The sequence below is a fragment of the Dryobates pubescens genome, chromosome 11 (genome assembly GCF_014839835.1).
Source record: "Dryobates pubescens isolate bDryPub1 chromosome 11, bDryPub1.pri, whole genome shotgun sequence".
NCBI lineage: Eukaryota > Metazoa > Chordata > Aves > Piciformes > Picidae > Dryobates > Dryobates pubescens.
In genome coordinates this window covers 130,437-151,128 of record NC_071622.1, presented here as the reverse complement: position 1 = coordinate 151,128, position 20,692 = coordinate 130,437, and the positions used below count along the sequence as shown (strand labels likewise).

Here is a 20,692-nt window from a genome sequence, read left to right as displayed (position 1 = left end):
CAGATCTGCATGGATTTATAAAAAGATAAATAGCAGCTGAAGATCAGAGCCTGAAAAAAATAAGACTACTCATCTCATCAGCTAGGAACAAGCCTCCCCAAGCATCTTCTTCCCCACCCTTCTGTTTCTCAACTGTTTTCCCCTTGGGAAGCACAGGGGTGTGTGTAAGCCAAACACACACACACACACACACACACACGTGTAGAACGTGCACACACCAAAAGCAGCCTTCATGCTGAGAAGAGATACAAGCCCAAAGAACCCAGCAGCTCAGCTGGACAGGCAGCAGTTTGCACCAGAACTGCCAGCAGCCCCTGTGTCCCTCTGTGCTGCTGAGAGCCCTCCAGGGAGAGAGGACTGCTGTCTTGCCCTTTGGGCTACAATATTCATGCTGCTGTCATCTCACCCACCCTCTCCCTTCCCCCACCTCCATGGAGAACAGCAGCCTCTTAAGATTTTGTTTCTTCAGTTTTGATTGCCTGAGGTTTGATTGGTCCAGTTCTAACAGGCTTGGTTGCGGCAGGAGGCGCGGGGGCAGCTTTCTCCTCTGCTTTGTCCTGGCAGACTCCTGAAGAGTCAGCAATTGCCTCTGTGGGTTTGCTCCCATTCTCATCCACCTTCTGCGCTTTGCCTCCTATGGGTTTGCTCTGCTGCTGCTGCTCAGAAAAGAATCTCTGGGTGGACTGAAGTACCTCTGCTCTTTGCTTTGCCTTAAGGGAAAGGAGAAAACATGTTTACTGCAGAGGGGCACTGGAGAACAGTGACTTCACCAAAGTATTTCCTAAACGAAAGAGGAAGGACCGACGGCAGCGGCCAGACCTTCTAGAAACATATTGTCCATCCAGCTGCTTGCCAAGATGTCACAACATGTGGAAGCTCGGCTCCTCAGTAGTAGCTTAATGTCATGCCTAGGCTTCCCTTGCTCTTCCTAATCCTCACCTCAGAAAAAAGAAGCAAGGCCAACAGTTTGAAGCACTATTTAACATCTTCCTATGCCATTATTACCGCATAGCTTAAAATGTGTTAACTCTGCCTATAGCAGGCTCAAATCTGAAGCTTCACTCCCCAGTAAGGGTCAGACACAACCAGAAGATGCCTACATCTGCATGCTGCCCATGCCCTGACGCTGTGGTTGGGGCCCTGCCAGCTGCCATTGTCCCATTGCATGCTCTGGCCTTCCCGAGCACAGGGGCTGCCGCAGCAGCAGCATCTAGTCTGAGCACACACATTCTTCTCCCTGTTCTAGATGCAGAGGTTAGGAGGAAGTTCTACACAGAGAGAGTGATTGCTCATTGGAATGGGCTGCCCGAGGAGGTGGTGGGGTCGCCGTCGCTGTGGGTGTTCAGGGCGAGGCTTGACAGGATGCTTGGTGCCATGGTTTAGTTGATTAGATGGTGTTGGATGATAGGTTGGACACGATGATCTTGAAGGTCTCTTCCAACCTGGTCTAGTCTAGTCAGATTTCTGAGCCCGCGATGGGGACGTGCAAGTGAAGCAGGTTCAAGGCTGTGTTGTAGGTAAGCCAAAGCCTTATCTGCTAACCACTGGAACTGGGAGCTTGGTCCAGGCAGCACAAACTGCTGCCCAGCTTCCTGCAGATCCCTCTGCTGAATGCTGCTGGTAACCCTGACTGAGCCTGGGAAGCTCAGCCTTTTACACTGTTTCAGCCGGTCCTGCACTGGAGCTTTCACTAGAAGCAGTGTGCTGACCAGATGCTTCAGACCAAGCACTCTGCTCTCCTGCCCAGACTCAGCCAAGCAGGGGGCACAGTAAGAGTTCGATCTTTTAGCAGCTGCATGGATTTTGCCAGTCAAGCACCTTTTATACCATTTAAAAGGCCTGTCTTAATGCAAAGAGCCCTACCTACACCACAGAGACTAAGCCTCCATGTACCTCCTCAAGTGTCTTTTAGGTTTCTACGGAAAGCAGGGCTGAGAGGGAGGGACAAGATGAGACAAACCGGTAAAAGCCTGGAACAAGAGGTTTTGGCTTTAATACCATGTAGTTGATCCAAGTAACTCAACTGGTGAGCTCTGCTGTCCAGCACTGCAGCAACAGGCTGATTTTATTGGTGTCAGATGGACACCTGAAATATTTTGCAAGGACCGTAGCCATCCCCTGAGGTTAGGGCTAGCAGACTGGAAGACTGGCTCACAAGTAACCAAGCATGACAGAATAACTCACGCTCTGTTTTCAGAAACCCAGGGCTATGTGTTGATGTTTGCTATGGCTGGCTAGGTTCAATTCCTAAGAGAGACTCGGGCAATACACTAAGCATCACCCAGTGAGCTAGCAAAAGCTGGTGGCAGAAAACTAAATGGACCAAACACCTAGCATCTAAGGGGTAATCAACTCTCCGGCAACCAGACATAGCCAGAGAAAACCACACTTCTGCTTTTACACTTCAGTGCATGGGTTATGGTGAATGGCAGTAGATGAAGGAGGCCCTTGGTATCATCTACAAGCAGTTTACGAGCAGAAACAGGCCATGTGTACAACGGTGTCCCTGCACAGACTGCAGTCCTGAGTCTGCTTCAACCTGAAGGGTCCCAAAGTGCTTTAACAAGTTGGATATCTCCCATCACCTAGTACTGAAATGCAGCCACCTCTTCTGTGGACTGTAGCAAGTCACTGCATTCTACCACAGAGAGAATTCATCCCAGGCATTTCAAACCACTGTAAAATCAATCTCCAGTCACCAGGGAGAGAGGCTGGCTGGAATGGGACAGTTCATGCTGCTGCTCAGAGCTGGGAACGCAGATGCGAAATGGGAGCCAGCAGCCAGATTTGTAGGTTTCGTCACTCATTCACAGACTCCAGGCTCCTGACACCTAGCTGCCAGACACCCTCCGAGAGCAGTGGCAGCTTCACACCTTCTGAGTACAAGACCACTTGAGAAAGGAATGCTCCCTACAATTTTTTCAGTCTAAAGGTCTTATTAGAGCCCCCAGGGTTTAGAAGAGGTCTCTTTAGCTGCTGGAGGTCTGACTACCAGCTCTGGGTCTAGAGGCATTGTAATTAAGACATGATTTGTAGACACATTCCTGTCCTACAAGCTGTCAAGACTGCACTGGTGTTCACAGCACTGCTGTTCAAATACTAACCTTCATGTCTCGTTCAGCCTTCATCGCAGCCTGGGCCTGATTGCCTCTGGCTCCAGACACTGATCCACAAAGCCCTCTGGCCACACGTGGTAAATGAGGGTGGCTCATAAGGCCTGTGGTCATCTGCGACGGCCTCTGACTATGCAGTACTACTGGCAGCCTCTGAAGGGGTGCTGGGAAGGTGTTAGTATATGGGGCTCTGAGCAATGGAGGGAGCAGGTTAGGCTGAGAGAGGATCTAAGTGGGGGAAAAACAACAAGAAGAGACATTTTGCAATTAGAAAACTGCCAACTAGACTGCACGTTGGCATTATCTTCAAGGGGGAAAAGCTGCTGCTCTGCTGCCCAACTGAGGACAAGAAAACAGGCTGTTAAGAACTCCAGGGAAAAACGGCCCTGTAGTGCTGCTGTGCCTGAAAGTAGGACCAGCAACTGAAACCCAGCAAGTAATAAGGAAGATGAGCCATGCAAGGCAGAGGAGGAGTCACTAGTGAGAGAAGCCCTGAAAGTCTAGGTAGTTTCTGCTGGTGGCAATCCAACAATCAAGTCCTGTAGTCAAACACTCCAAATGCTAAGAGACACAGAAATCTCCTACACTTTTACAGAGGCTACATTTTCCTGGCACCCTGGCTACAGTCACCTGAAACAAGAATGCACCACCCCTGTGAGCTGTGCTCCCTGCAATGCCAGAAATGAACCAAACCCTCTGCCATCAGCCCTGCTTTCTATGGACTGCATGACCTTCAGAGACCCTTTCCAGCCTGAACTGCTCAATCACTATTTCAGAGCTGCATCTCAAAGAAACAATTGCACATCTGCTTTGCACTGGGACCCTTCTGGGACATGAAGCTTCTCTCCTTCCCCAAACAATCTGGTTTTGCAGGATGAGGTACACTACAGCTGCATGGAGGAGCCAGCAGAACACCTGCCTGCTCTACACCATTCACTACACTAAATTCCTTGGTGTGCACAGAGCTCCCAAAGTTGGAGACACCATCAAATCTGCACTATTGGTTAGCATGATCAGAGGGGGTTTTTGGACTTGTATCTTAAATCCAGTTTTCTCATGCCATTTCATTTAAGGATTCCATTTTGTATCTCCCCATGACAAAACCTGAGGAAATACAAGAGTGAGTTAGCAGGTCATACAAACTGATTTCTTTGTAGGAGGTCACCAGTCACCTACCTGTGGTGCAAACTGTGCAGGAAATGGTTGTGTCATTCTCACAGCAGCAGCTGCCGACTGAAACTGCTTCTGGTAGACAATGCTGTTCATTTTATTGGACTGATTGTTAGGACTTGTAGAACTGGCCCTAAAGAAAGGAACACCATTTAGAATCAAGCTATTCTCACTCAGAGGATATTCAGTTACAACTTAACTAGAAATTCAACACTGGAGTGGGAAAAATAATCTCTTAGAGAAGCTGGTATCAAATATTCTTCTACTGTTAGTATCAAATGCAAATAAACTCAGAGCTTAAGAATACAGTGAGAAACCATAAACAGAACTATGGACACCGCGAGATTCTAGCATAAAGTCTGTATGAAACACACCGTTGCCCAAAGCATTGCTGACAAACACTGCTGTCAGGTGTGTTCCCCTTCCCAACCCTGCTGTCTTACGTTCAGTCCTACCCCTTTACACTGTGTGGTCTGTGATCTCAAGTTCAGAGCTTGTCACCACAGGCATTAGGCATGCACAGCAGAAGCTGCCACGAGCAGCTGCTTCCACCCTGACCTGCTGTCAAATATTTAAAAATGCACTTGAACAGATTTCAAGAATCCACAGAAAACCCTCCCCCATGATCTCCATTAAGACTTTTAAGAGGTGTTGAATCACTGTGAATTAAATGAAGCCTGAAAGGTTATCTGGGGGAAGGGCACCAAACAGAGTGGTCAGCTTTCTCAGGAAGCGGAGCCTGGTTTGCAGGTCTCGCGCAGAGCGTGTAGGTGATACACTTAACATCAGCATCAGGGCACCAGAGGCAAGCAAGTCAGCTGAGCTCAATACACAACAACGTTTTGTAAGCTTAAAGAAGTTTCTGTTCAGCTTTCGCTTTGAACTCCTGAGATCTGCTAGACTGTTCATCTCACCAGTACCTCTACACTTAAGAGCAAAAGCTTATGATAAGCCCTACTGTAGCTGCTAGAAGCATGTAAGATGCCATTGAGTCAGCTGTCCTAAATATTGACCAGCTTCCCAATTCAAGTTTCTTCTTCCTCATCCCTTCACTTTTTAATTAGGTGAAGTACTGAGTTCAAACTCTTGTTTTTATGCCATCAACACTATTGTCTGCCAGAGCGAGCCACCAAATACAGTCACTACACACAGGAGTGCAGCTTTCAAGATGAAAACTATCTTGTAGCAGAACTCCATTTTCAAGTGCCTTCAGCCCGCTAGTAACTTCATCCACAAGCAGTCAGCCTTGTTTCCCTTGAAGTGCATGGGCACAGGAGAAAAACGCTGTTAGCTCTGTCAGCCAAGCAAATCTGTACACAGCTTCCTAACTTCACTAGCAGCTTTTGTTCCAAGAACTTACAGAGACCTTGCGACACCGCTCGGTCATCCAACCACTGCTGCCACAGCTGCGGAGTAAGCCTGGAAGGGTTTTTACTTCGAGCACCAGAGTTCAGATAAACTCCTATCCTGAAGTACATCTTCCCTGCCACTTCTGTGTTTTCCTGGTACAATCCCATTTTACATAACTTAATTTTGTTTAATTTAAAAAAAAAAAAAAATCATTGCTGTTTTATTTCTCAGCTGTGTGCTTCTGGTCAATTACAGCAGATTTGATGACCACAGACTCACCGGAAAGGACTGGAGGTTGGAGTGGTACTTCTACCAGTGACTGGCGGTGTTCCAGGTTTAACATCAATGCCACCTCCAAAGGCCTTCAGATCCATTTCTGATATCTGAAAAATATGGCAATTGACACATACATTCTAATTCAAAGACAAATTATATTTACTAATTGCTTGTTGACCTCACATTTTCCCCAATATGTGAGGAAGTAACCTGAGAAAGTATATTCTGCTTCCAATGGAAGTGGAAGCCACATTGTCAGCCTCCTGCCTACAATTTCCCTGCATGGTTTGGCACTTCCAGCAATGTTACTGGCTTTCTACTCTGACCTCCCTGCATTAAAAGGCTGGACTAGATGGTCCTTGGGGTCCCTTCCAATCTGGGATTTGGCCCTAAAAGTGTTTCGGAGTTGAAACTGCCTCTCTCATTTCAAATACCACATGAAAATATCAAGATAGAATCCTGATAAATATTGACGAATGCTATAAACCATTCCAGCTCTAAAAAAACCCAAGCCCAAACACCAAAAGCATAGCAAAAATGGAGCTGTCATTCATGCAAAACAGCTCTGATCTGTAACTGGAACAATGAATCTTCCATGTTGCTTTGCAGATACACTCAACAGAATAAATTAGTCTCAGGAACAGTATCTTTCCACACATAGCTATGAAGCACAACATCAACCATAAATCAATTAAAAGTAGGGCGCTGGTTTAAGCTGACTTTATTTAGCAGGAACACGAAAGAACCCTTAACACAGGGCAAGGATGTCACCTAAGGCCATCATCGTACTGCAGCTCTTAATTTCTTGTTGAAACAAGTGACCACTTTTCCACAGACAACTGCAGCAAGAAACATGCCACTGCAGCTTGGAAGGTGGGCTCTTACAAGTAACAATGGTGAGAAAGTTTGGCCAGATCCTATGAAGCCAGAAAAGTGCATGGTACAAAACCCACCATATACTCTAGTGAGTGACAGAATGGTCACAGGACCTGGTTGTCATTATTGTCCAGAATGTGTCCAACACCAAGAGAGATTTTTCTTATCACAGCTGTAAACCACTGGGACAAGGGGGCACTTTATACTCAAAAGCACCCTAAAATTGAGGCCACACACTCTTCAGGATTTCAGATGCAGCTCCAGAGCTAGATTACTCCCAGAGCTGGGGAAAGACCTTGCTGTGTCTATCAGACAACTTAGTTGTGTTCACATCCCATGTTATCACCCACTGCTTGCCTGAAAGTATGCTGCAACTGCATTGTGCTGCACACTACCCAAAAAGCCCCAGGTGCCTGTAAATCTCTGATTGCATCTAAGGCAGCTCCACACATCTCCTCATTGGCAACTATCACATCAGTTCCAGGTAAAGGAGAGGAGCTTTCCCTCCTAAGTACTTCTAGCTTCTTGCACTGCTTCAGTGTTACCTCCTTACTGGAGAGTTTTCTTCAGCTGCAAGACCAGCCCTGTTGATGGTGGTTTTGGCTTTTTAACTTGTCAAAGCTCCTGCCTCGCATGCAATGCTAAGTTCTCAATATGCACCTTGCTGTGCCACTCAGGAAAGCAGACCTCCAAGCAATGTTAGTACAGCTGAATTCCAGTTTAAGGTCACAGATAATACAAAGTTCACTGAAATCCCTAAAACTCCAGTTTGCTGCTCTGGGAAGACCTGATGCTGTACAGCAAACGAAGGAACAAGCACAGGGATGAGCAGAATCAGACAGCAGCCCTGGCGGTGTATCCTTGTTTGCCTGCAGCTCTGACAATGGCTCTGGACTATTTTCTACTGGGCTTGTACACAAAATACCCTACTAGTCCACAAAGTCATTATCAAAACAGGTATTCCTACAGTGCAAGTGGACTAGTAGCAAGTCAGCTACAAAATCTCAGCTGAACATTTCCCAAAATGCACAGACCCAGACATGAAGGAACTAACCTTGACCAGCTTTTCTACCTTCCCCTCCCTACCTACCTTTTAAAACCAAGGCCAATTTTGAGATTCAAGGGTCAGCACACGTTGCAATGCTGGTTCTACAAAGCAGCATTCATCTGAGCTTTGTATTCCTTTATGTGCTGTGCATTTACCCACGTGGTTACCTTTCCAGTTGCAGCAATCATGCTGTGCTGTGTTCCTGCTGGGATCAGGCCTCTGAAGGGCTGGGTTACTTGTGCAGGCCGGCTCATGTTTTGCGCCTGCGCTTGCGGTGGTGTGTGCTGGAGTGGTGGTTGCAGAGACTGGGGTAGGGCAATGAGTGGCTGTGCTGTGGATCCAAAGTTGGGCAAAGAAATTTGTGATCCCGGCAAAGGTACTGTCACCTGGGGGAAAAAAAGGCACAAAATCACCAGTAACATACATAAGGGCCATTATTTAACAGCTTTATGATTTGAGCTATATTGACAAGAGGGTGCATCATTCTATTCTATTCTACTTGGATCCCCACAAGTCCATGGGACCGGATGGGATCCATCCTAGGGTGCCGAGAGAGCTGGCAGATGAGCTGGCCAAGCCGCTCTCCATCATTTTTCAGCAGTCCTGGCTCACTGGAGACATCCCAGAGGACTGGAAGCTGCCAAAGTGGTGCCCATCCACAAGAAGGGCCGGTTGGATGAGCCAGGGAATTCCAGGCCTGTCGGCCTGACCTCAGTGCCAGGCAAGATTATGGAACAGGTCATCCTGAGTGCAGTCACACAGCACTTACAGCATGGCCAAGGGATCAGACCCAGCCAGCATGGATTTAGGAAGGGCAGGTCCTGCCTGACCAACCTGATCTCCTTCCATGATCACGTGACTGTGGGGCAGGTGTTGGATGATAGGTTGGACACGATGATCTTGAAGGTCTCTTCCAACCTGGTTTATTCTATTCCTATTCTATTCTCCCCTCAGGTAGTTGTAGAGAGCAATAAGGTCACCCCTGAGTCTCCTCCTCTCCAGGCTAAGCAACCCCAGCTCCCTCAGTCTCTCCTCACAGGGCTGTGCTCCAAGCCCCTCACCAACCTTGTCGCCCTTCTCTGGACACGCTCCAGCAAGTCAACCTCCTTCCTAAACTGAGGAGCCCAGAACTGGACACAGTACTCGAGGTGTGGCCTAACCAGTGCAGTGTACAGGGGCAGAATGACCTCCTTGCTCCTGCTGGCCACACTGTTCCTGATGCAGGCCAGCATGCCATTGGCCCTCTTAGCTGCCTGGGCACACTGCAGGCTCATGTTCAGCCTACCGTCGACCAGCACCCCCAGGTCCCTCTCCGCCTGGCCGCTCTCCAGCCACTCTGACCCCAGCTTGTAACTCTGCATGGGGTTGCTGTGGCCAATGTGCAGCCCCTGGCACTTGGATGCGTTCAATCTCCTGCCGGTGGACTCTGCCCATGTGCCCAGCCTGTCGAGGTCCCTCTGCAGAGCCTCTCTGCCCTCCAGCAGATCAACTCCTGCCCCCAGCTTGGTGTCGTCAGCCAATCTACTGATGATGGACTCGATGCCCTCATCCAGATCATCAATAAAGATGTTAAAGAGCACGGGGCCCAGCACTGATCCTTGGGGCACACCACTGGTGCCTGGCTGCCAGCTGGATGTGGCACCATTCACCACCACTCTCTGGGTTCATCCCTTCAGCCAGTTCCTAACCCAGCTCAGAGTGCTGCTGTCCAAGCCAGGGGCTGACAGCTTGGCCAGCAGTTTGCTGTGGGGGGTGGTGTCAAAGGCCTTGCTGAGGTCCAGGCAGACTCCATCCACAGCCTGCCCCACATCCACCAGGCAGTCACCTGATCGTGGAAGGAGATCAGGTTGGTCAGGCAGGACCTGCCCTTCCTAAATCCGTGCTGGCCAGGCCTGATCCCGTGGGCATCCTGTAAGTGCTGTGTGACTGCACTCAGGATGACCTGTTCCATAATCTTGCCTGGCACTGAGGTCAGGCCGACAGGCCTGGAATTCCCTGGCTCATCCAACCTGCCCTTCTTGTGGATGGGCACCACGTTGGCAGCTTCCAGTCCTCTGGGATGTGTCCAGTGAGCCAGGACTGCTGAAAAATGATGGAGAGCGGCTTGGCCAGCACATCTGCCAGCTCTCTCAGGAGGCTGCAGCCAGGTGGGGGCTGGTCTCTTCTCCCAGGCAAGCAGCACCAGAACAAGAGGACCAGTTTCAAGCTGTGCCAGGGGAGGATTAGGCTGGAGGTTAGGAAGAAATTCTGCACAGAGAGAGTGATTGCCCATTGGAATGTGCTGCCCAGGGAGGTGGTGGAGTCACCATCATTGAAGGTGCTCAGGAGACTTGATAGGGTGCTTGGTGCCATGGGTTATTTGATTAGGTGGTGTTGGATGATAGGTTGGATTCGATGATCTTGAAGGTCTCTTCCAACCTGGTTTATTCTATTCTAAATGAGTTCATACACTTGCCCAGGGAGAGGCAAGCAAATCAGTGAATTTATTATTTCACCTGCCTTTATGATCAGTTTCAACAGAATTTGGATCTTGGCTTTTTAGGAACAAAGTTGCATACCAGCCCCTACCTCCATCACTGTATGAAAAACTAAATTTAGTTCAACTCAGAACTCAAAACTAGAATGAAAGAACCAGAGGAGGGGCATATGAGGGTAGTTATTTACTTGGAATAACTAGTCATCATGAGGACACTATCTGCCATGAAAGCTAGATGTCCTTCTCTGGGAGTCCCAACAGCCAGCAGCCTGAGCTTAAACTCCTAAACCACAGCCCATCCATTGCTGACATTAACAGGGAGTGCAGTGGGCTGAGAACACCACAGAAAGGCAGTGATAAACAGGCAAATACCACAGGAGTGACCTGACTGGCAAGAGTTACTGCATTTCCTACTCTGACCATCAATCCACAACCTGCGAAAGTGTGTTCTGACTGTGACAGCAATGATGATGTGATGTTCTCCAGATGTTTAGACTTGGTGTTCAGGATAACAGATTAGGAGTATAGATACAGACAAGCTTGAACACATCAAAAGCACTAATCTTTCTAAAAGGTCCTTAAAACTGCATGCTAGATTTCCAACAGATGAGATTAGTTTTTTTAAGACTCTTCTGGCTTTCTGTCTTGGCAAATTCTCATGCATATGAAGCAAGCTGTTATGATAGAAATGCAGAATGCCCTGGGCTGGAAAGGGCCTCTAGAGGTCATCTAATCCAACCCTGCTGCAGTAAGCAGGGACATCCCCAAGGAGATCAGGTTGCTCAGAGCCCCATCATGCCTGACCTTGAATGTCTCTGCAGAGCGGGCCTCCCACATCTCCCTGGACAGCCTGTTCCAGTGTTCCACTATCTACATAGTAAAGAACTTCCACCTAATGTCCAATCTAAATCTGCCTTCTCTAGTTTAAAACCACTGCCCATGTCCTAGTGCTCCAAGCCTTCGTAAACAGCCCCCCTCTAGCTTTCTTGCAGGCCCCCTTCAGGTACCAGAAAGCTGCTTTAAGGCCTCCCCAGAGTCTTCTCTTCTCCAGACTGAACAACCCAAACTCTGTCAGCCTGTCCTGTGTAGGAGAGGTGCTTCAGCCTTCTGGTCATTTTTGTGGCCCTCCTCTAGACCACCAGGTCCATGCCCTCCTCGTGTTGAGGACCTCAGAGCTAGACACAGTACTCCAGCTAAGGTCTCGTCGGAGCAGAATAGCAGAATCACCTCCTGATCTGCTGGCCACGCTTCTTTAGATGCAGCCCAGTGTGATTTGCCTTCCATGTCCAGTCCATCATAAGCTTTGAAAAAGCCACTTATAAACACAGAATGAGAAGATGCAAACCAGCAGACACATCCTGTAAGTATGACAGAATGCTTCCATACAGCAAATTATCAGTTCTTTCACAAAACAGTGAAAAAAACCCCAAAACTTAAAATCACTCGAGTCTTTCCCACCTGCCTGCATGATCATTTGCCTGCTGACTTCATTAGTTTTCTACATATTTGATATTACTGACACGTGCAGCAGCTCTGAGGTTTCATCTCAATGAGTATCTGCTGCACTGAGCACCTGCAGTTTCTCTCTCCCTCCACCATCACTAAGTGAAACCTGCCCAAATACAGGCAGCACGTGCTTCAAACAATTAGCAACATCACTTGTGCCAACAAAATCTGTTGCCTGTCACTGGAAAATAGACTATGGATGCCAGAGACAAAGGAGCAACACGAACTTGTAGGCCATCCAACTTCTCAGCAGTTCCATCTTTCAGCAATGATGCAGTAGCTCTCCTTTGCTATCAATTTCCAACTCTTTCATTTTGGAAGAACTAAAAATTGTCTCAGACCCCACCATACAAAAGCCATCAGCAGCATGCTTTTAAGAAGAATACAATTTAGGAAATTTACCATGCCATAGTTTACCTGCTGGAGAGCGCTAGGAGACTGTGCAGTGTTGTAGAAATTGCTCTGGCCAGGCTGTTGAACTTGCCCGGAGTAGAGATTTGAAGCCTGAGTGAGCGTAGCTCTGGCCTAGAAAGAGTGACAGACACCATTATATTCCTTAGGAGAGCAGCTCTGAGACAGCATGGCACATCATGTGTACTTCCAACCAGTACTGTAGAAATCACAGCACGGGAAGCTGATAACCTGAAGGTTTCATCTTATGATAAGTGGTAAAATAGCCCTGTATTACCCACCAGACCAGAAATTAAACCTGAAGCTCCAATTAGTGTCAGAAGTGCAAAAATCCCTGTAGTTTGGGGAACAATTCTCAACTGAGAGATCATGCCAATGTATCTTAGTGTAACTAAAGTAGTACTCTCTTCTGTAAATTTCCTGCCACCTTGGCTACTATCTAATTATCCCAGAGGTGGGCTTATACCAAGCTGAACAATATTTGATTTATTATTGCATTCTTTGCAACAAACCAATGCAGAAGTTCTGTGTTTTGGAGCACTTCCTACCTGGAGGATGTGTGTATCAATCAGCTGAGAGCCTCCCAGCCCCGAAGCCTGACCAAGCTGATGCTCATACAAGATGGGAATAGGTTGTGTATTAGAAGTCTGTTGAAATGCCAGGCTGGACTGTGCCTTCGCAAGCTCCTGGTGCTGTACGGCTGGGAAGTTGTGTAAGGCTGTACCAGACAGAACTACTGGTGATGGCTGAGACAAACCACTCTGCATAAAAGCTTGCTGGGACCTGCAAAAGATTGAAAAATCATACATAAAAATGCAGGCACAGCTTGGCCATGAGAACACAAGTTACACATTAATTAACATGTTTAGCGCTACTGAACAGATTTTCACCCGAGAATGGTAAATTTTCCTTTTACTCTGCACACAATACAAAAACAGAAGCTACAAAAGGTACAGGGAAAAAATGACTCAGATGTTTATTTCAATCTTAAAGTACACTTAGCTATTTAGACATGCCCAGTCCTGGCTCACTGGAGACATCCCAGAGGACTGGAAGCTGCCAACGTGGTGCCCATCCACAAGCAGGGCCGGTTGGATGAGCCAGGGAATTCCAGGCCTGTCGGCCTGACCTCAGTGCCAGGCAAGATTATGGAACAGGTCATCCTGAGTGCAGTCACACAGCACTTACAGGATGCCCACGGGATCAGGCCTGGCCAGCACGGATTTAGGAAGGGCAGGTCCTGCCTGACCAACCTGATCTCCTTCCACGATCAGGTGACTGCCTGGTGGATGCGGGGCAGGCTGTGGATGGAGTCTGCCTGGACCTCAGCAAGGCCTTTGACACCACCCCCCACAGCAAACTGCTGGCCAAGCTGTCAGCCCCTGGCTTGGACAGCAGCACTCTGAGCTGGGTTAGGAACTGGCTGAAGGGATGAACCCAGAGAGTGGTGGTGAATGGTGCCACATCCAGCTGGCAGCCAGGCACCAGTGGTGTCCCCCAGGGATCAGTGCTGGGCCCCATCCTGTTCAATATCTTTATTGATGATCTGAACGAGGGGATCAGTGAATGTGCAGGTGACAGCAAGCTGGGGGCAGGAGTTGATCTGTTAGAGGGTAGGAGAGCTCTGCAGAGGGACCTTGACAGGCTGGACAGATGGGCAAAGTCCAAGGGCATGAGATTTAATACATCCAAGTGCTAGGCTCTGCACATTGGCCACAACCACCCCAGGCAGTGCTACAGGCTGGGGTCAGAGTGGCTGGAGAGCAGCCAGGCAGAGGGGGACCTGGGGGTGCTGGTTGACAGCAGGCTGAACATGAGCCAGCAGTGTGCCCAGGTGGCCAAGAAGGCCTATGGCATCCTGGCTTGGATCAGGAACAGTGTGGCCAGCAGGAGCAGGGAGGTCATTCTGCCCCTGGACTCAGCACTGGTTAGGCCACACCTTGAGTCCTGTGTCCAGTTCTGGGCTCCTCAGTTTGGGAAAGATGTTGAGCTGCTGGAATGGGACCAGAGAAAGGCAACAAAGCTGGGGAGGGGTCTGGAGCACAGCCCTGTGAGGAGAGGCTGAGGGAGGTGGGGTTGCTTAGCCTGGAGAAGAGGAGGCTCAGGGGACGCCTTCTTGCTCTCTGCAGCTGCCTGAAGGGAGGTTGTAGCCAGGTGGGGTCTGGTCTCCTCTCTCTGGCAACCAGCACCAGAACAAGAGGACACAGTCTCAAGCTGTGCCAGGGGAGGTTTAGGCTAGATGTTAGGAAGAAGTTCTTCACAGAGAGACTGGACATTGGAATGTGCTGCCCAGGGAGGTGGTGGAGTCACCATTCCTGGAGGTGTTTAGGAAGAGACCGTATGTGAGGTGCTTGGTTGCATGGTTTATTTGATTAGGTGGTGTTGGATGATAGGTTGAACTTTATGATCTCAAAGGTTTTTTCCAACCTGGTTAATTCTGTTCTATTCTATAGCTTTTGCATAACTGTAACATACAGAAGCAACCAGTTCTTAGTTCCTGTGCTATAAGGTAGGGTGGTGGGAAGCACCACATGAGTAGTTCCACTTAGTCATAAAGTAAACTGCTTTGCTCTCTTGGCTTCATAGATCTCTGCAGCCCAGCTTCTAATATTTACAGGTTGAATCACTGGAAACTTGACAGTTGTAGCTTCCAAATGAATGCTTTGGCTTCAAAGCAGTAATGCAGAGACATCTCAGCCTTTAATTTTAACTAGATATCAGATTCTCCTGTCACCAGCCTAAGGAAGATGCAGTTTGTTTAAGAACAAAGACCAAAACCAGTACAGCAAAGCACCACAGCCAGGTCAGCTTGTCCTAGTCCATCAGATGTATTTATCCGAACATTTCCATGAAGTGCCTGCTGAATAGCTACCTTCAAATTGAAGAATCAGTTTTTAAACAAATGCCCCTCTCGAAGCTCTTCAGCTCAGAGGAGTGTTTCTGGTGTAAAACCAGTTGTCACTTTATCATTCGGTCAGTATGTATCACACAGCATTGGCCCTCTAGACCTGTTAGCATAGTGGCCACATGCTGGCACGACAGTGTATCTTTGCTCTGTACCGTTCCTGGACAAGAAAACATTCTTACTGTGAGAACTGGAGAAACTTGTTCTAAGTGCATGGAGAGGACTGTCTTCAATTTAGCCAACAACTTTTTCACAAGCTTTTTGGTTATTTGTTGTTGCTGTTTTTTAAACCAGTAGCCCGTACATCTCAAAGCTTGTCCCTCTCTGCACCTCTAAAGATGTGGGGAAAGTACTCCCTCTAGTATAAAGACCACAATCACCACTCCATCAGGACTGGGCTTGTGTTGATCAGCTGGAAGCATTTAGCTCATCTGGACAGCATGCCAGACTGAGCGTGCTTCTGCAGCTAGCCAACTGTTCGCAATGGTCTTTGTCAGCTGTAGCAAGACAAGCAGTGTTTGGCCCAGCAAAGTCAGCCAAGCACAAAGTCGGGATACGTGTGTAGCCATGCATCCCTGGCCTCAGCCTTCTGCCTTTTCTATGGCACATGATAAACCCTACAACTAAATTCCCAAAGAAACTTCCACAGAGAATCTAACAAAATTGGTCAGAATTCTACCTCTGTGAATTGGTTTTGATAGGAACTGCACGGAAGCTCTGAAGAGACAGTGGAAATCTGTCTGAATATCAATGTCATTTGAGAGGTATTGGTCTTCCCATTTTACCTTCTGTAGCAAACAACATTTATTCTAAACACAGCCTGCTACCCTCTGTGCACCTGAAGTTAAGTTTCGACCACCTCTGGGGCTCAAACTAGGATTTAGAAGCATTTAAAGACTCCAGTGTTGGTTTGATTCAAAAATAAACACAAATTAATGAAATAAAGGGACAGACTCTTTTTCTGTTCTCTAAGTATGAAAAACTGTTTTAAGCATTTTTCCCTGGTTCCCTTAAGACACAAATACTGCGCATAGCTTTTGAACTGATAGCTACATCTGCACGTGCAGACTTGTTAAGACAACCCACAGGGCTCTCAGACAAACAGGAGAGATTTTGGGGAAGACAGGAAGATGAAGCAGCTATTGATTATGGAACACAAATGTGCAGGGAAGCAAATTCTGTAAGTTCTGCCACTCAAAACCCAAAGGAAAATGCAAATGCTACCTACCTATAAGGTTGTAAGGAGGAGTTGAACAACTCTTGAGCTTGTGAAACAGCTGGTGCTGCTCCTAAACTCAGCTGAGCTTGATGCTGTCCTTGCAGAGGTGCATACATGGGAATAGGGATCTGCTGAACTGAAGCAGGCTGCATAAAAATTAAACCATTAAATATCTAAGGACAAAATCCACACAGAAAAGCTACAATTAAATGTGTGCCAGGATCTGCGTAACACTATACAAAGTAAACTAAGAACATGAAATTCCATGGCTGTACACAGAGCTGGCATTGCCCCTGTACAGAAAATTACTGTCTGGTTGAATTCCACAATTTTGCTTGCAAATAACCAGTAGAAACTAAATGAATCACAAGATTGCAAACTGCTTTGTACTACAGAAGTTGAACAAGCCTGCACTAACATGGTCATATAAACACCTCCTGTGAGTATGTACTTTCACCTAAAGTTTATTTGTCTTTAGTCCCACCCTTCCCTGTCCCCATTAGCTCATTAGTAGAACTTTAAAGGTAAAATGGACAGAGAAGGGGGAAAAGAAAGGAAAAGAAAAACTCCCAAATACCTGAGAAAGCCCTGGTTGAAAGCCTTGCTGCTGGGCAAGAGAAGGTGGTGCCAAACGCGCATGCTGGGTATTGAACAGATGACTTGTATCCATATAAAACGCTGGGATCTGAGCTGCTGTACCTCAGGAAGAACAATACCATTAGCACCTTATTCCAAACATCTCCCTGCTAGAAAGACTTTAATAAAGATTTAAAGATGCAGCCACTGCCAGTACTTCTCAGTGTGACAGTGACCTGAGAGACTAGGAGAACAGCAGAACTGAAGAGCTGCCTAGCCAGCTTTGGTATCTTTTCCAATTCACCCTCAGAAGTGATCAGTCTTGCACAAGCATCTTCAGGCCCCAGTGACTGTTGAGGGACGAGCAATAGATTCTGGCCAAAACAGGCATTTGGGTGATGGAAGAGGAAGAACAGGCTACACTGTCATGTAACTTCTGTTAACTATATGGAGGGTTTTCTTTAAAGAAAAATATCCTGCTCTTAAACTACTGCAGCACTTCAAGTCAAGACTAAGACATTCATGGTCTTAAATCATGATATAAAATTCTGCAACTTAAAAATGGTACATCAGGAGATTCAAGCTTACTTTCCTCAAAAAGCTAAAACCACAGCATTATCTTTACACATACTGATAGAAACTTGCATAGAGTAAAACAGGGAGTATTTGCTTATAGAGAATGCTCTCCATCAGTCTTTACTGCAGATACAACCAGAATTGCATTCAGCTCTCCAGCTTCAGAACGCCAAAAAAGCAGACTTGTGGCTTCTCAGTCACAAACACTATTACCTGCTGCAGACTGAGACACATAGACCTGGGGACTTTGCTGTTGCTGGGCAATAAGGGATGGCATGCAGCTCAGCTGGGAAAAGTGACTGGCAGAAGCTAGGCTGCTTGTCTGCAACTGCTGTGGTTTCACTTTACATATATTTGGAGGGTCTGAGGTGCTTGCAGTCTTCGTACTCAGTGAGGAGGTTGTGTATGTTCCAGCTCCTAGAAGAAGAGAAGCAAGTGGTACATCATAAACCAGGTCAAGATATTTCAAAGCCTCATCTGACAGTGGTCAAAGTTTTGAGACAGCCACGAGTGGTATGGAATGCTGAAACCTAACACGGCTTCTTCCATCAGCTTAAAATGGACAGTGAAGACAATTTTGTTAAGTTCACTGTAAGAGGTGCTGCAACCATAATACATGTCTCTTCTCAAGTGCAGGAGCACGTGAAGTACTGAAGTAGGCATCTTGGTTAATTATGCAACAAAATACTGCAACATACATTAGTAATACCTCTTCACTGTTCAGAGCTTGCTCCAAGCACTTCAAGTGAAATTTGGGTGTACTATTCTAATACTGTAAGGTGTGAAGATTTAACTATTTAGGTATCTTTTGTTTGCTGCAAACAACCAAGGTGAAAGCCAGCACTGTTGATGAAGACTAGCTGGACATTTGCTCTACCACAACATGGCTTTGGCATGAGCTGTTGAAGATTTGACTCTAAATGCAAGTGTACAAATGAAGGTAAGACTGCAGTTGGGTAGATATCAGAACTACCATCTGCTTTGAAATCTACTTGCTCGTCTTCATGTAACTGAACAAAATGTAACCAATACAGCAGCCAACAGGAGTTTACCTTCTCTTTCAAGTCTATAGGAACAGCACAGGCAGAGAGATGCCTTTTGAATATTTTTTTGAGCCGATTGAATAATTTCCTTGTTATTTCAAAGGCACGTAGGAAGCTGCTGTTCAGATCTTACGTATCATGCTAGCACAAAACTTCTGTTAGCTTTTCAGCGTAATTCCAAAGGGAATCTACTACCTTGAGAAATAACACCATGGAACAATTCAACAGAAGAGCACAATGTTGACATCTGGTACCTGATAGCGAAGTTGTTGGAGTAACTGAGGCCACAGGAATAGGAGGCATTGATGCACTGGAGAAAGAACTGTAAGTACCACTGCTTGGCCCAGCGTTGCTGCTGCTGCCGCTACCGCCACTGCCACCAGCAATGGGAGACGCTGCCGAGGTCACTGGTGAACTCTTCTCCCCCATGTTTGGGGAATTCTCCCATGCTTTGCGTGCAGACTCCATCTATTTAAAAGAAAACAAAAATTTCTTTTATTAGAAAGCTTCAACTAGTAAAGCAGTCTTCCTCTTTTAGCAGCTCTTTTTAGTTCAAACGGCAACTCAGGCTTCATGCGAGCCTCTCTCGTAAGTCACTGTAATCGTGCAACTGTTCATGCAAAAAGCATACAGCCTTAAGTTGGAGCTTCTTATCTGTTCCAACTCCACACGTGCACGGTTCATCCTAGCCTTCAACGCTCAAAAGAATTCACTCACTAATCTGGCTTGGTTTTGTCGGACCCAATGATCAAAAGACAGTGAGCAAAACCCACGTAAACAACCCTCTAAATATTTGCATGAAGTCCTTTAGTTACAAGTTCTTTGGGTCATTTAAACAAAACAGCTCTTTGCTTTCTTGGTAACTCATCCACTTCGAGTGTTCACCAAAAAAATCTAATGCATTCTTCAGTAAATATGAGAGCAGTCAAGTTTAGATTTCTAAAGCAACTGCTTTTCAAGAAGCAATCATGACACAGCTTGTGTGCACGGCTTTACATTCATGATCCTCTACTCCTGTAATGATTATGAGTTAAGCCTTGCACAGTGAGGAAGATGAAACTTCAATTTAAATATTTCATATGCAATTATCTTCCACCAAAGGTAGAAAGAATCTAATTACTGCTCCATTAGACACACAATGCCAAATCACAACTCAGACAATTTTGAGGAACTAGTGAAAAGGAAATATTAATGTTCAGGCACACTTGCTAATTCAAAGGCTCAAACACAGTCCACGGACTCTTTCAGCTGGGACGGCTGAAAGTTCATTTTGCTTGCAAAGCTGGATGCCACAGGCTGAAATTGCTCACCTGCTTCAGGGCCAGGTTCTGTCTTTAATGGCATATGTAAAGGGGCAAATACGTACTCACAAACAAATCTGACCTCACCACTGGGACCAACAGGGCCCACTAATCGGGACTTGCAGTCTCTGAAAGTTCACACTTCAAATCTACCCTGCTTTACATGGCTTACACAGCCTGGACAGACCAAATATGACCTGGGTTATTAGTCTAGGTGCTTCAGAAGTGATAAAAGCAAAACAACATCAAAAAAAGTGGGTAACAGGTGATCCATACACACCTTGGAAAACGGAGTTCTACATTCCTCAAGAAAGTAAAGGGGGAGGAAGGAAACTGTTACACGTGAAATGATTATCACTTTTGAGACCATCCTCCCCAGTAATCAGTTGCCCCTCTACGAGATTTTCCTCTGAACCGATTCCAATTCTCGCAGACAGGGCAAATTTCAACATTAGCTACTGTTCTGCTGGAAATGATTTTGCTCAAGGTGCAGTAAAAGAAAGACTACCACAGGCCCTGGTAAGACAGGGTAACAGCCTTTTACTGCACTGGTATTAAGAGAAAGTGAAGAAGTACCTGTGAACGACTAGAGAAAGCATATAAGCTACTACGTTCATGAGTTACATGATGTCCTGAAGAAACTACTGAAAACAAAAGCTGGAGTCTACATACTGCAGTTTGTCTTCCATTTTCAGTTTGTAGTAAAGGGCATGTAACAGTCCTGAGTTTTCCAACAGCTTTGCCTTTAGCAGCTCCTTAACAACCTCTAACTTCTTGAGCCAGAAAAAAGACGCAAGAGAGATTAGTACACTAGGAGCACTGATGCAGCACCATCTACAGACCAGA

At 46.7% G+C, this 20,692-nt stretch overlaps 1 protein-coding gene across 1 annotated transcript in view; it reads right to left on the bottom strand.

Annotated features, from left to right (window-relative positions):
* Positions 1-448: 448 nt before the first annotated feature.
* The window catches only part of PRRC2C (proline rich coiled-coil 2C), a 56,683-nt gene continuing 36,439 nt past the window's right edge, over positions 449-20,692 (bottom strand). The window contains exons 24-34 of the mRNA XM_054165595.1: positions 18,800-19,013; positions 17,716-17,919; positions 16,928-17,040; positions 16,360-16,496; positions 12,775-13,009; positions 12,233-12,340; positions 8,001-8,219; positions 5,913-6,016; positions 4,290-4,416; positions 3,105-3,341; positions 449-710 (exon numbers count right to left, since the gene is read on the bottom strand). Coding sequence (XP_054021570.1) covers positions 450-710; positions 3,105-3,341; positions 4,290-4,416; positions 5,913-6,016; positions 8,001-8,219; positions 12,233-12,340; positions 12,775-13,009; positions 16,360-16,496; positions 16,928-17,040; positions 17,716-17,919; positions 18,800-19,013 — 1,959 coding nt within the window. The 3' untranslated portion in view covers position 449. The remainder of the gene's footprint in view (positions 711-3,104; positions 3,342-4,289; positions 4,417-5,912; positions 6,017-8,000; positions 8,220-12,232; positions 12,341-12,774; positions 13,010-16,359; positions 16,497-16,927; positions 17,041-17,715; positions 17,920-18,799; positions 19,014-20,692) is intronic.